Source organism: Haemorhous mexicanus, chromosome 3 (assembly GCF_027477595.1).
Source record: "Haemorhous mexicanus isolate bHaeMex1 chromosome 3, bHaeMex1.pri, whole genome shotgun sequence".
NCBI lineage: Eukaryota > Metazoa > Chordata > Aves > Passeriformes > Fringillidae > Haemorhous > Haemorhous mexicanus.
Window position 1 is genome coordinate 103586797 of NC_082343.1, and position 13167 is coordinate 103599963.

General features: G+C 37.5%; 1 protein-coding gene across 3 annotated transcripts in view; it reads right to left on the reverse strand.

Moving 5' to 3' along the window:
* Positions 1-570: 570 nt before the first annotated feature.
* NOL10 (nucleolar protein 10) overlaps positions 571-13167 on the reverse strand; it is a 53157-nt gene continuing 40560 nt past the window's right edge. For 2 of the 3 annotated variants that reach the window (XM_059842874.1, XM_059842875.1), the window contains 2 exons: positions 7991-8093; positions 571-4658 (listed from right to left, as the gene is read on the reverse strand). In XM_059842874.1, coding sequence (XP_059698857.1) covers positions 4539-4658; positions 7991-8093 — 223 coding nt within the window. In that variant the 3' untranslated portion in view covers positions 571-4538. The remainder of the gene's footprint in view (positions 4659-7990; positions 8094-13167) is intronic. The other variant, XR_009485968.1, reaches the window with a different exon arrangement.

Here is a 13167-nt window from a genome sequence, read left to right on the forward strand (position 1 = left end):
GCTGTTGAGCCTGGAGACAGAAGGGTTGGGGTGACTTCAGATCACCTTCCAATAGCTAAAGGAGGCCTTCAAGAGAGCTGCAGAGGGACTTTGCACATGGGCATGTACTAAGTGTAGAGGCAGGACAAGGGAGAATGGCCCTAAACTGAAAGGGGATAGCTTTAGGTTAGGCATTCGGGAGAAATTCTTTACTCTGAGGGTGGTGAGGCACTGGCACAGGTTGCCCACAGCATATGTGGACTCCCCATCCCTGGCAGTGCTCAGGGCCAGGCTGGATGGGGCTCTGAGCAACCTGGTCTGGTGGAAAGTGTCCCCGACCATGGCAGGAACACTTGAAATGAGATCATCTTTAAGGTCCCATCCACCCCAAATGAATAAATGATTCTATGACCTAGAGATCCTTTAAAATTCAGGAATTCCTTTTCTTTCAGTAGCATAAACTATAAGTGGTGCTAAATCTTATTATTTTCTGCAGGTTTTACTATAAATTGTTCGTTTTGGTGACAGGACTATTTCATGTTCAACACAAAGAGTCAGTTGTTGAGTAAAATGGGCTTTGAAATACAGAGATAATGATCAAGAGGTAAAATTTATTAATAGATTTATGTGCTTTCATTCCGTTTAAAATCCCCATACTTCTCAAGATCAGACAAAATATATTAGCTACGGACACATGCCAAAAGAAGTACTTAATCTTTAAGAAAGAGATAAAAAGATAAAACTAGTGAGTGATTCAGTGGAAGGATGAGACAAAGGGGGAAAATTACTCTAGTCAATTAATGATACATGTTTCCTCCTTATGCCCTACAACATTCATAGAGTAATCAGGCTGGAGAGGTCCTCTAAAGTTCATTAAAACATTCTTCTTCCTCAGGGAAGGCTCCACTACACCTGAAGGTACACACACATCTATACCTGTAGATGTTTAATCCAACATCACAAGTCTTTTGGTGGACATTGCACAACCTCCCCAGGCAAGGAGCTGCACTGCTTCACTGTATTCCTGCATCTGCAATACGGTCCTTTCTTCCTGGAATTAAATTATATTCCCCATTTTCAAACCTGGAAGCATGAAGAATACAAATATAAAAGGCTGCTGCAAAACAAGATGGAGTAACCTAAAAACTATTTCATTCTCTCTCATAACTCCCCCTGACAATCTCAAACCTGCTCTAAACTCCATACATAAACCCCATGAGTATAAAAATGTGCATATACATTTAACACACACTTGCTATGTATACAGGGTAATATTTTAAAATCATGTTTCTTTAGTTCAGATATTAAAAACAAGCAGTGCTGGGTACAGTAAATTTTTTTCACTGTTTTGTTTAAATTGGTAGATGCTCTTAATTTCAGACAATATACCAGCCACAGGAACACAGAATGATTCTTGGCTTGGCAACGGAATTTTGGAAAGAACATTAGATAATTAGTTTTGGTTCAATGTTTGTTGAATGAGTAATAGCCTAACTGATATAAATCATATTACTTGAGGAGTAAAAAAGTACTGAAGTACAGGTGACACATCAGACCTAGGTCATTCCTTTATCTCACCAGCATTTCACTCACATTTAACCACTATATGTACATTTATTTACAGTGAGTTTTTAAAACTGATTCTCACCACTAAGTTCTCACATGTATGAAACAATCATACATGGGTTTCCATGAGGCTACAACATCTGATTACTCTTTACCTTAAGAGTATGAACCTTAAATGTCACAAAGGATCCCAGCAGCTGCTAAGCTTCCAAGAATTGCAATTATGGATAAAGACTGATTGCTGCACTATGGAAAATGAAGTAACTGCGAACTGAAAAACATGAATGAAACCCAGGCTGACACTTAAAAAATGCCTGCTTTGGTTGCATGATGAAGTTAATTCATTTGCAATGATGTTGCATTAATGCACCAGCTTCTACTGAAATTTCCAAACTTTCCCAGAGAGCTGTATACAAGAATAACTTTAACCTGCTGTTAATCTGCTTAATCAGTCTCAACAATCTAAACATGTTTCATGCCAGGTGCCTATGTGAACAGTGATGTGGATTGAGAACTGTCTGAATGGCAGATCCCAGGGGGTCACAAGCCGTGGCACAGGGTCTAGTTGGAGGCCTGTCACTAGTGGTGTCCCCCAAGGTTCAATATTGTTTAACTTCCTTATCAATGACTTGGATGAAGGGGTGGAAGCCTCCTTAGCAAGTTCCCTGATGACACAAAGCTGGGAGGAGCAGCCAATGCCCCCAGGGGGCATGCAGCCCTTCAGAAGAACCTCAATGAGTTTGAGAGTGGAGCAGAGAGGAAAAGTTTCAAATTTAACAAAGGCAAATGCAGGGCCCTGCACCTGGGCAGGAACAACCCTGGGTACCAGCACAGGCTGGGGCTGCCCTGCTGGGAAGCAGCTCTGTGGAGAAGGACCTGGGGGTCCTGGTGGACAACAAGCTGTCCATGAGCTGGCAGTGCCCTTGTGGCCAAGAAGGCCAAAGGTGTGCTGGAGTGCATTAGGAAGATCATTGCCAGCAGGTCAAAGGAGGAGTTCAAAGCATATCCCAACTTCCTTTGAGGTGAAACAAACAGCTAAGGGCAGTTTACATGTGCCTTCCATCTAACAGTACAAAGCACACTCCTTTAATCATATAGGCTACAACCTAAATACATGATCAACACTATCACAATACTTACATGATGAATGTAAGTGCATGAAAAGCAAAACACTGACTTAAACCAGTCCATCAGAAGAATCTCAAAACACCAGAAATACACTCATTTTAAGCTGAAAGTTAACCATTTCAAACTCAGTGCATTACCACCCTGCAGATCAACCACATTTACTTGTCTACTGCCCTTGACAGACCACAAAATCATTGTAAAATACAGATGTCTTCAACCATAAATGCAGCTCTAGATCAATATAATGGGATTTAGACCCACCAGGAGAAGGAGCAAACTCTGCCAAATTCCTGCTCTTAAAATGCCAGTTCTGTCCACTCAGTCCCCAATTCTCCCTGTATCAACCACAATGGAGGCCAGTTTCCACTGTTAACCTTTCCATATTCCTATAGCCCTGTGTATGATGTAAGCACAACTGAATTGCACACAGATAGTTTCTAAGAGATAACATAATGCTCCAGGGGGAAGATGCAAAAATAAAAAGCATGAGAAGCTTATGGACAAAGCAGAAATTTGACTAGCTAGAGGTAAAAAAACTAGGTATTGAGAGACTCATCACTTAGTTAAATGCAAGGGCAGAGGTGATGACTACAATGTAAGTTTTTAAAGATGAAAATATCAGGTGAAAAGTGCCTTTTTAAACTAAAGGCAGCAACATAATGAAAACCATGAATTAAAGCAGGTAAAATTAAGTCAGGGAGAAAAAAAAAATACCCAGGTGGCTAACTTTTCTATCATCTAAGACATAACAAACAAAAAAAAATTAGGCTTTGAGAAACCAAGGCTTTTTACTGATGTAATTGCAAATATTCTATAAATACTGTCCAAGAAACCTGACCAGATTAATATTTCTCTGGTTTAAAAGGCAAAACACTTAAGAACCTAAGAGTCTCTTAAAAAGATTTACAGTGGCAGGGAGATTCACTGATTCTAGCTGGATCCAAAGTTCAGGTTTCTTTATCTAGCAAAAAGGCAATTTATAAAGGCTTCTAAAAAGCAATAAAAAGGTTCCTTTAGGATCAAAGGTAAAAACTAATTCATTTGCTAAATAACAACCTACTTAGGTTCAAGGGTTTTTTAAGTTATTTAACTAAACTCTTTTTTTGAAGCATAGGAGACTACTGGCATGGCCTTAAAGTGCTTGTTATATGAACATACCCCACGTGATCTAAGTTGAACCATGGCCGGCTTTCCAAAATAAAAACATCAGGATCAGGTTTTGTATTTATAAAACCTAAGTTAATAGGACTACCCTTGTGAGCTTCCCCTTTGTACACTGGTGTGACAAGAGAGGTTTCCTTACAGAATGACTTAGAGGAACCCAAATCAGGCATTCTCAATTGTCCCGACAACCATTTGTACCATTTGCTACTAAAGGCAACCCAAGAATATAAAGCCAGGTTTTGAAAAATACAACTGTGTGTCATCCTTCAAGAACCAGAAAAATTTGTTGTGTCCTTGTAAAGATAAGCTTTTAGACAAAACAACTTACCTTTGATCTTTTATCTAAGCAGTCACAAAGATTTCAGAAACTGAAACTCACAGCTCTTAAGTTAAATAAAAGACAGGCAGCCTTGTTGTATACACAAATTCTTATATAGAAAACAGCCAGGGTTACACAATAACCAATTGCTTGTGATTTCTGAACAAATACAGTTCACAATGGACCACATTCATAGTGTCCTTTGGTCAGTACTTTAACTTTCAAAAACTTTTCAATAATTAACACAAGGTTTAGGAGGTTCTGGTTTTGTGTTCACCAATGAATCAAAATACAAATCCATCGGTACTGTGTCCCAATTTGAAAAAGTCCCTTTTTCAAATGAAAATGAGGCAAAAAGTTTCTGAAAAAAACCCAACATAAATCAATGAAATAGTCGTCCTCTTCCACGTCTGCTCTTGAGATGACTGGCAGAGCGCCGGAGGGTTTTCCTCTCCTGACGATGTCGTTTCTCAGCTTCCTGCTGTTTCCTTTGCTGCTCTGACTGGAATATTAAAACAAAAATAGACTCAGGTTCCTCTAAATTTACACATCACCTCATTGTCCCAGTATCAATATATCAAGTCAGAATTCCATTAAGCAAATCTGGAAATGTTACAGTTAGTTGCCTTGTGCTATCTTGTGTCAGATTTTAACTGTTAATTCTAGATATCCTTAGGCTTTATCATTCCAAGCTTTTCAAAGCAAATGTTTAACATAAAGATATAAAAAAACAGTGAATAATGTATTTTAGATTAAAAAAAACAATGCTTAACAATACACTCCATAAAAACAATGCTTAACAATACACTCCATGTTTAAATACCCTTAAGAACATCGATCCCAATTTGTGGTTACTTAGTATCTACTTTGGTTAACTAGTGTTTCCAAGTTTAATCACAAAATAGAATAAACTGAGTTGGAAGGGACCCACAACAATCACTGAATCCAACCCCTGGCCCTACAGGAGTCTCCCTGGCCAGAACCACACTGTGTGCCCAAGAGTATTGTCCAAATGCTTCTTGAAATCTGTCAGGCTTAATACTGCACAATTTAATTTTAAAAAGACAGAACAAGTAGTTAAATTTGCTGAAGCATACATGGTCCCTAAAACATGTTCTTTGGAGCTCTTGAAAGTGTTTGATAGACTGAATGCAATTCTAGAAGGACTTTCTACATGAAAGTAATCCTAAATCTCTGCTCCTGTGGTGCATGATCTATTAATGTTTCTTCCCTTAATCAAAAACACGCTGGAAGATGTTTTGATGTACCATGTAGATGAAATGGTTCTTAGAGACAAAAGCTATTATCTTCTTTGGAAGAGTAAAGCTTGTCTTTAAACTGTGCATAAACTGTAACTAGTAGACTTGAACTAGCCAAGCTCAGGAAACTGTCCATGTCAAAAACTACTCCAGCAATTTGAGCAATTTCAAGCAGCCCAGGATAACTGCACTGAGACTGTGACAGAATTACCACTGTGGATGCAGCTGCATCCCCACTGCACCTCATTCTGTAACCAACAGCATTCACATCAGCTCCTCTCCCCAGTCTCCCATTCACACACCATTTAAACTGACCTGGAGGTTTGCTTGCATGGAGAGCATTTTGGCTAAGGTGAGATACAAACCAGTTTACCAAATACAGCAATCAGCCTATACTGGTATCAAGGCAGAAAAAGCCACTGGTTTTTAGACTTTGATGAAATTTATGAATTCCCATTTTCACTGCAAGTAGAGCAACAAGAAACCCACTATTTGAAAATACAGCTAGTTTCTCCCTATCTCCAGACCTCTTCTGAAGAGTCTTGATGAATCTTACTTAAGTTCATGTTGACAGCTACTCATAGGGTACTGAAACTGAATGACCTTGATCAGCACCAGAAATTTTAAGGTTTGGGGTTTTTAAAGGTCTTCCATACTGTCCCAGCAGTATAAGTGCTTTGGTATTTTTGAAATCACACTATTTTATTAGATCTATTTGCTTTTATTAGATCTATGCTTTTTTATTAGATCTATGATAAAGCATTTCGAAATTGAAAGCATTTGAAATTGTGATGCCATTTGAGGAAAGGGCATCACAAAGCAGAAGTTGATGTTTCAAGTGACTTTAAAATCCCATTTTTGGCTTGCTAATTCTAGCTCTTCGTCCTCTGAAAAGGAGTGCCAAGACTGCATAGCGTGACTTCCTCCTAGCTCCTCCTGGCTCATTCCTTAGGACTTCAGAAGATATACACAAAGTCTGTTTATTTAAGAGAATACTTGTTAAGTCTTACTTTGTTATTCTCTTGATAGGAGAAAATATCTTCACTGCAGATGCATTATTTTTCTTTAAATTAGATTTTAAAAAATTGTTTTAATGCAGATGATTACTATGTATATATTTAAATAAAGCAGTATCAGTAATAAGTCAGGAAAAGAAAATACATAGATGTTAGAAGCACTACAATTGAAGAAAACCCTCAATGCTGTATCTTATCTGATGGAATCAAGTGAATTTGGCATTCCATACCACTGCTGTGTCTGACCTTTTCCTGCAAGGTCCGTCTACATTGACTGACAGAGATTTGAGAGCAAAGGTGACAGTTCAGCATGCACCAACAACTGCAAGAAACCTTGTGGCCTTGGACTTTATAAGTTCAAGCTACTGTAAAAAAGACTGTGCTTTGAAGCCCTGCAAAGCCCATTTAACAAGCTACAAGACACCAGCAGTTACAGAGCTGGTAAAATTGCCAGAAAGGCTACCCTACAGGGCCCTGCAGAGGAATTTGCAACTTATTCCACAGTCACCCCATTTTAAATTCCACCAATATAAGAATCAAAAATAAATGAAAAAGGACATCTGCAAACAGATAGTAATCAGTAAACTAAGTAAGATAGAAAAAGTCAATAATTCTGGGGTTTTTTTTCCCTTCAGGCATATCCAACATGACAAATAACTACTTAGCCATTTTTGTGACAGTGTTTTACCACTGAGAACAGTATATGACCAGTGCTAAGGAGAAATGTGCTGTAGCAAAGATGTTTACCTGAGGAAAACCAAATTTAACCAAAGTAAATTTTTTCAGGTCAAGTATCAATTCATATGGGTTTTCAGCTCTTAAATTAGATCCTCTCTTTTGTTCTTAAGCAATTTTCTAGTACAAAAATCCCTAAGTGTAATGCAGCAGTGGCAGATGCACAGAGGCATTTATTTAACTGTCCCCACACTATAAAGCAATCACCTGTATGTAATCTACAAAATTCTTTAGAATAGGAAATCAAAACTCTTGGGAAAGGTAAACAGGCAACAGTCAACTACACACTCCATATGGAATTTGACCACCAGTATAGGACCAGAGCTCATTCCTGTGACCTGTGTTACATAAGGCCAATAATGAAGGTCGTTTGGAGCTCTGCTTCCATCATGCTGAGACCTCTCAACGTGCTGAACCAAGAGAAGGCCTAAATTGCAGCACCGTAAGTTGTGTTTGGATCTGCAGACTGAGATCTGATCAGTGCTGGCACTGAAGTCAGGCAAGGTTGCAAACTTCTGGTGGTACCTCTGCAAATAAACTATTAGAAGATGCACACCATTCTTTTACACCAGAACATAAGATTTTATGAGTGTTGCCCGAGTTATGCAGGATAAACACAGTGTACTACCGGAGGCTTTCATTTTCTTGGCAAGAACCTGAAGAGTTGGCAGCTTATAAAGAAATGAAGAGGGACATTTGCTTGACGGTTTTAAGTTCCTGTTCTTTCATGCAAAAACTAAAGTTACTTGTGCATTACCTTAAAAATTACATATATATATATATATATATATATATATACACACACACACACACATATAGCTCACCTTCTTTAATTTGAATGTTGCCTGTTTGCTGCCTACTGTGGTATCAGACACATTGAGTGTGCCAAGTTTTTCTTCAAGTTTTAAACGATCTTCAAGAGTTTTCCTGCAAAGAAAAACTAACATTAGTCCCTATTTCTGCCATCTTTTTACTTATCTTTTAAATAAAAGTTGATAATGCAGTCAAAACTAATCTCAATTTCTCTGAAACCCTGAAACATCATAACTAAAAAATAAACACTCAGGAAACAGAAAGAAAGATAAATTTAAATAATACCCTCCAGACACTGCTTTCAGTAGAAACACTTTTAAAATTTATGTAAAGTTCATTCTTTTTCCTGCTAAAAATTTACACGATTCTAGTTGAGAAAGAAACCACACCCTTCTATTGCTATAGTTTTCTCTGAAGTATCCTATAAAGTTGGTGATATTAAACTGCACAAATAAAAAAAGTAATGCTAGATATATTCAGTTTTCTTGAAATCTTATAATTTCTGAATTGGAAACACTTTTGAGGGAAGGCAGTAAGCTTGACTATACACCTGAATGAATTAATCTCCAAATGAATCACTTCACTATTCAATCCAAGCACAAACGCCTGTTTGGACACTGTGCCCACAACAGTCTAAGAAGTTTACTGAATAGAAGAACAATATAAACAAGAGAATGTGATAAGGACAGACCCTGGGCAGAGACAGGAGCTCCACAGAAGCACATGCCTTCAAGTCCAGCGCTTATCACGGTAAGCAAACTGGTGTAGAGCCTCTCCCTCAGGCACCAAACTCCAGCATTTCTGCAGACAAGGGGGTAGGTGCTGTGGACAAACCTGACAATTTTCAGCTCTCTTCCACTGGAGTTAATGCTCTGCAAAAGCAAGCCACACAGGTGTGCCCCAGTTGCTCCAGGTTGAGAGCTGGTATTTAGTATCATGGTTGCCAACTTCAGTTAAGGTGGGCTGTAAACTTAAACAGCTGAGGAGCCGAAAAATGCCTTGTTCCCACACAGCCTCCAGCTCAGGGGAAGGCAGGCAGGCAGGGACAGTGCTGCCTTCAGCCAGCCTCCCTAAAGGCATCTGTGAGTCCCAACATGGCTCATCCTTCTCCTATAATGTAGGTCCTATGAGTTAAGTAGCACCTTCTGAGAATGAGACATGGCTTCTATGATCACGCTCTCTGCATGTGCTTAGAAAACATTCTCCTTACTGTAAACAAAATTAGTTTCTGCAATTTGAGATTCCATTAGTTCCTCATTAGCTCTCTCTGAAGAGGGCCAAGAGACCTTTTCTGTACAATTTTTAAAGCGGAAAATAAATCATCATAAAAATAGAGATTATATACAAAAAAAATAGCAGCCACCAAAGTCAAGGGCATTTACTGTGTATGAAGAACTCATGGTTGTGGCCTAGGCATGAAGTCTCTGAAGTCCACTGAATTTTGGTTAATGAGCCATTTTATGTAACAAAGACTTTTCAGATTAACAATGAAAAATTACTGTCAAGAACTACTTTATTTCTCATGACTAGGTACTTTGTATTTTTTCTGTAGTATATTTTTCATTGAGTACATGTAAGAACTTGTTCCATCTGTGCGAATCGGAAAGACAAGCTAAGCCTTAGAGCTAACTGTGGCAGAAGATCAGTCACCAGCATTGTGGTGGGATTTCTACATTCAAGTGAAGCCCCATTTTCTCCCCTTTGAAAGTGAACTGGAGAAATATGGCTACTACCCAGCAATTATTTAGCATGACTGCCTAGACACTGCTTCAGTCAGGAGAAAAATTAAAATGAGTAGATACTAGCAACATGCTGTGGGGTTGTAATCTTACTTAAAAACCCGTAAGTATGGCTCTATTTATAGGAAAATGTGCAGACCTCAAGTGATAGTGAATTGTACATACTGATACCCAAACAGCTGGGGTTTTTGTTTTGGTTGGGTTTTTTTACATCTTCCTCAACAAATTAATTCAAGGGATATACATTCAGAGCATTATGGGAAGTGAATTCCCCTGCCCTAATGTAAAAACCAAACAAAAAATTACCCATGCAATTTTTTTTTCCTCATTATAAGAGGACAGTTTTTCAGGACTTTTCCTGCTATAAAACAGGAATATCTCTTTAGCAATACTAAGGAATATCAACTATGCTTTTGTTGGCTTTCTTGGCCACCTCTGAACTGTCACACACATTAACTGTCATACTTTTTATAAAATATGACTACTACAGTTTTTGATTTTTACATGCTTTAACCACAGTAACATACTCTTTAAAGGGACATCAAGTATATCAAAAGAACTCTTAGCACACAGATAAAAATCCTTTCCTTTTATGGTATCCTTTCAAGTTACTAGGTAGGAAACTTATGTTGTAGGGAAAGAAAGCAAGGATTTGCAGGTTTGTTGTGCAAGCATAAGAGAACAAAAGGGGAAAATTAAACGTAGATGGATTTGAAACAAGATGTTTCATAGAACCATGAGTAAATTTTGCAGCTCTCCTGCACAGAAAAATGTGTAGACTGTCGGTCTAGCAAGAAATTTATAGTACGCATCACTGCTTTAAAAGTTGGGCTTGGAGCCGTGCTGAGTCAGGAACATGTCAAAAGAAACACCCAGTTTTATATAAGTCATAAACTGTTTCCTCAGGTAGAATATTATATGATTAGAGAGAAAAAGAACATCTAGCCATTAAATGCATAGTGAAGGTATTAAGGTACTTAATTATATTGGTCACAGACCATCATCCTGTAACTTGGATATATCAAATCAAAGACAAACATGCCAGCCTCACCAGATTGTACATGCCACTACAGTCTTTCCAGTTTTCAGTATGCTACTTCAATTAATTACTTTTATGCTGACTACTTATCACTGAATAAGGCCAGCACAAAACATATTTATTTTCTCCATAAAATCCTAATATGTAAAAATGCTTACTAACCAAGCAAGTTAGCTCAACACAGGCTAAATCATTATGACTACAAAATGGTAACAGATATGCATTATATGAAACAGATATCGGCTGTTGATTTTTAAATTTCTTCAAAGAATTTGACGAACGCCAAACTCTATACTGAGAACAATGGTTGGATGAACACAAAGAGGATCAGTGAGTATAGAGCTAATTGCTTAGACAAAGATAAAAAACCCCCATATAAATCAATTCAATGACAGCAACTCAGAAAACAAAGGAAGTGATGCTACCACATTCATTTTTTTGGTCATCCTAGTCTGTCCTCAAATTCCTCTCCCTTTTTTTGGCATTTTACATTACAGCCTATCTGTGCCTCTACCAGAGAGGGTATCTATTAGCAGCAAATCTTAAGATATTCTCCTTTCTTTACAAGCAGTCTGTTAAAAGTCTTTTGATGGTTTATGTCATCACAGATATTCCTTCATCTACAGGACAGGTCTGTAGTATATGCTATTGCTTTTCCTGGGGTGAAGAAATTATTTTTCTCCCTTAAACCCAGATGAAATGTTTCTCTTCCTTACAACTATGTTGGCTTATTTACTTGAATTTCAACACCGTTTTTCACATTTAAGCCTTCTGTATTTTGAACAAAATGAAATCTTTACGCTTCAAATTGAGTGTCCTTAGAATTTTCTTTAGAGCTCAGCAGCTGAATTTGTGCAATAGAACAGTATATAAGTAGTCTGCAGCCATACAGCCTTTTAATGAAATATTTCACTTGCACTGAGAATATAGCACCATTTGACCAGTTTCAGGCTCCTTGCAAGTTACAGCTGATATGACTATAAACCTAATCACAATGTAAAAAAATTATTTTTAACCTATAATACTTTGTCAGAGTATCCAGAGTAGATTTTCTCCTGACAAAGAAGAAAAACTGACAAAATTAAAAAGTTGATTCATCTTCTGGAACAAAGGAAAAAAGAAAAATAATCAGAAGAAAGTTAATGGAAGTATCTAAGGAAATTAAAAGTTCAGAATAAGTGGGTATATTCAATAAAAAGCACAAATAAAAATCCCTGTGTGAAATTACTTGCTGATAAAAAACAGCTAAGGAAAACATGGCAATCAGTTTTGCTGAACTGCTATAAATTTCTATTTACAAAATACCACTATTTTTACTTAGAAGACATCTTACAAGTACAACATGGAAATCATAGACCATCTGAGTACCTTAGGAATACTGTCTTGCTAATATTTAAAAATGCATTTTACATGATCATTCTAGTTAAAAGGCAGAATTTTTATCAAGTGTTTCTTTGTGTGTCTCCTAAAACTCCCATCATAAAACAACTAGATTATAGAGTAGTCATTAGTGACATAAAGAAACAGCCCCATTATATTATTCACTTTCTTTTCTTTGACTGTATAATTTCATTCTAAATAAAACCACAATGTTTATTATGAGATCCATCTAGCCCAACAACCCATTTCCAACATTAGTCAAAATTCTGCTCTGCACCAGCTGTGCTGCAAGAACTTTATAGCTACTGTCTTAAAAGATTAAATGAGTGTCTGTGCTCCAAACAACAAAATGCTATTAAATCTCATCTTCTGAAGGGCTCAACTCACCTCTGAAAAAAACTAAATCAATGAGATTTGTAGCCACTGAGCACCTCAAAGCCAAGTCCTTTAATTTAATGTGCTCTTTGTTTAGTTTGACATACTTATCCATGTACCCATTATTTCAGATGATCATCAATTTAAGGAAATGAAAGAACCAAACCAAACAAATTAGACTTAACAAACACCCTCCTAGCCTGGTATTTTGCATTGCAAAACGAAAAACCGAAATAGTAAGTCCTGACATTATAAGGGTAGTGTAGATTTTGAAAATTTCTAGATGCCATAAAAACACCCAAAGAAAACAATTTTTCTTTCACCACATTGACCCATCTTGATCCTACTCCCAAAACAGTGACCACTCATGTAGCATTCTAAACCCTTTTGGACAGTCAGATTAAAAACATCCAGTCTGTTAACCTCATACTGACACTGGTGGAGAAATATAACCAGCCTCACAAGACATCAGTGTTATCTGTGAGAACGGCACTTCACTAACACTGAGTAATGGATCCCCCAGTCTGACTCAGTAGTATCTTACTCATTTCATTTGTGTTGTGTCTCTGTCCTCCTTTAAATAGTGTATTTGTTTATCTATGAAACAAAGCATTCAATGACTATGTCACCTTAAGTTATCCCTTGGATCATCAAA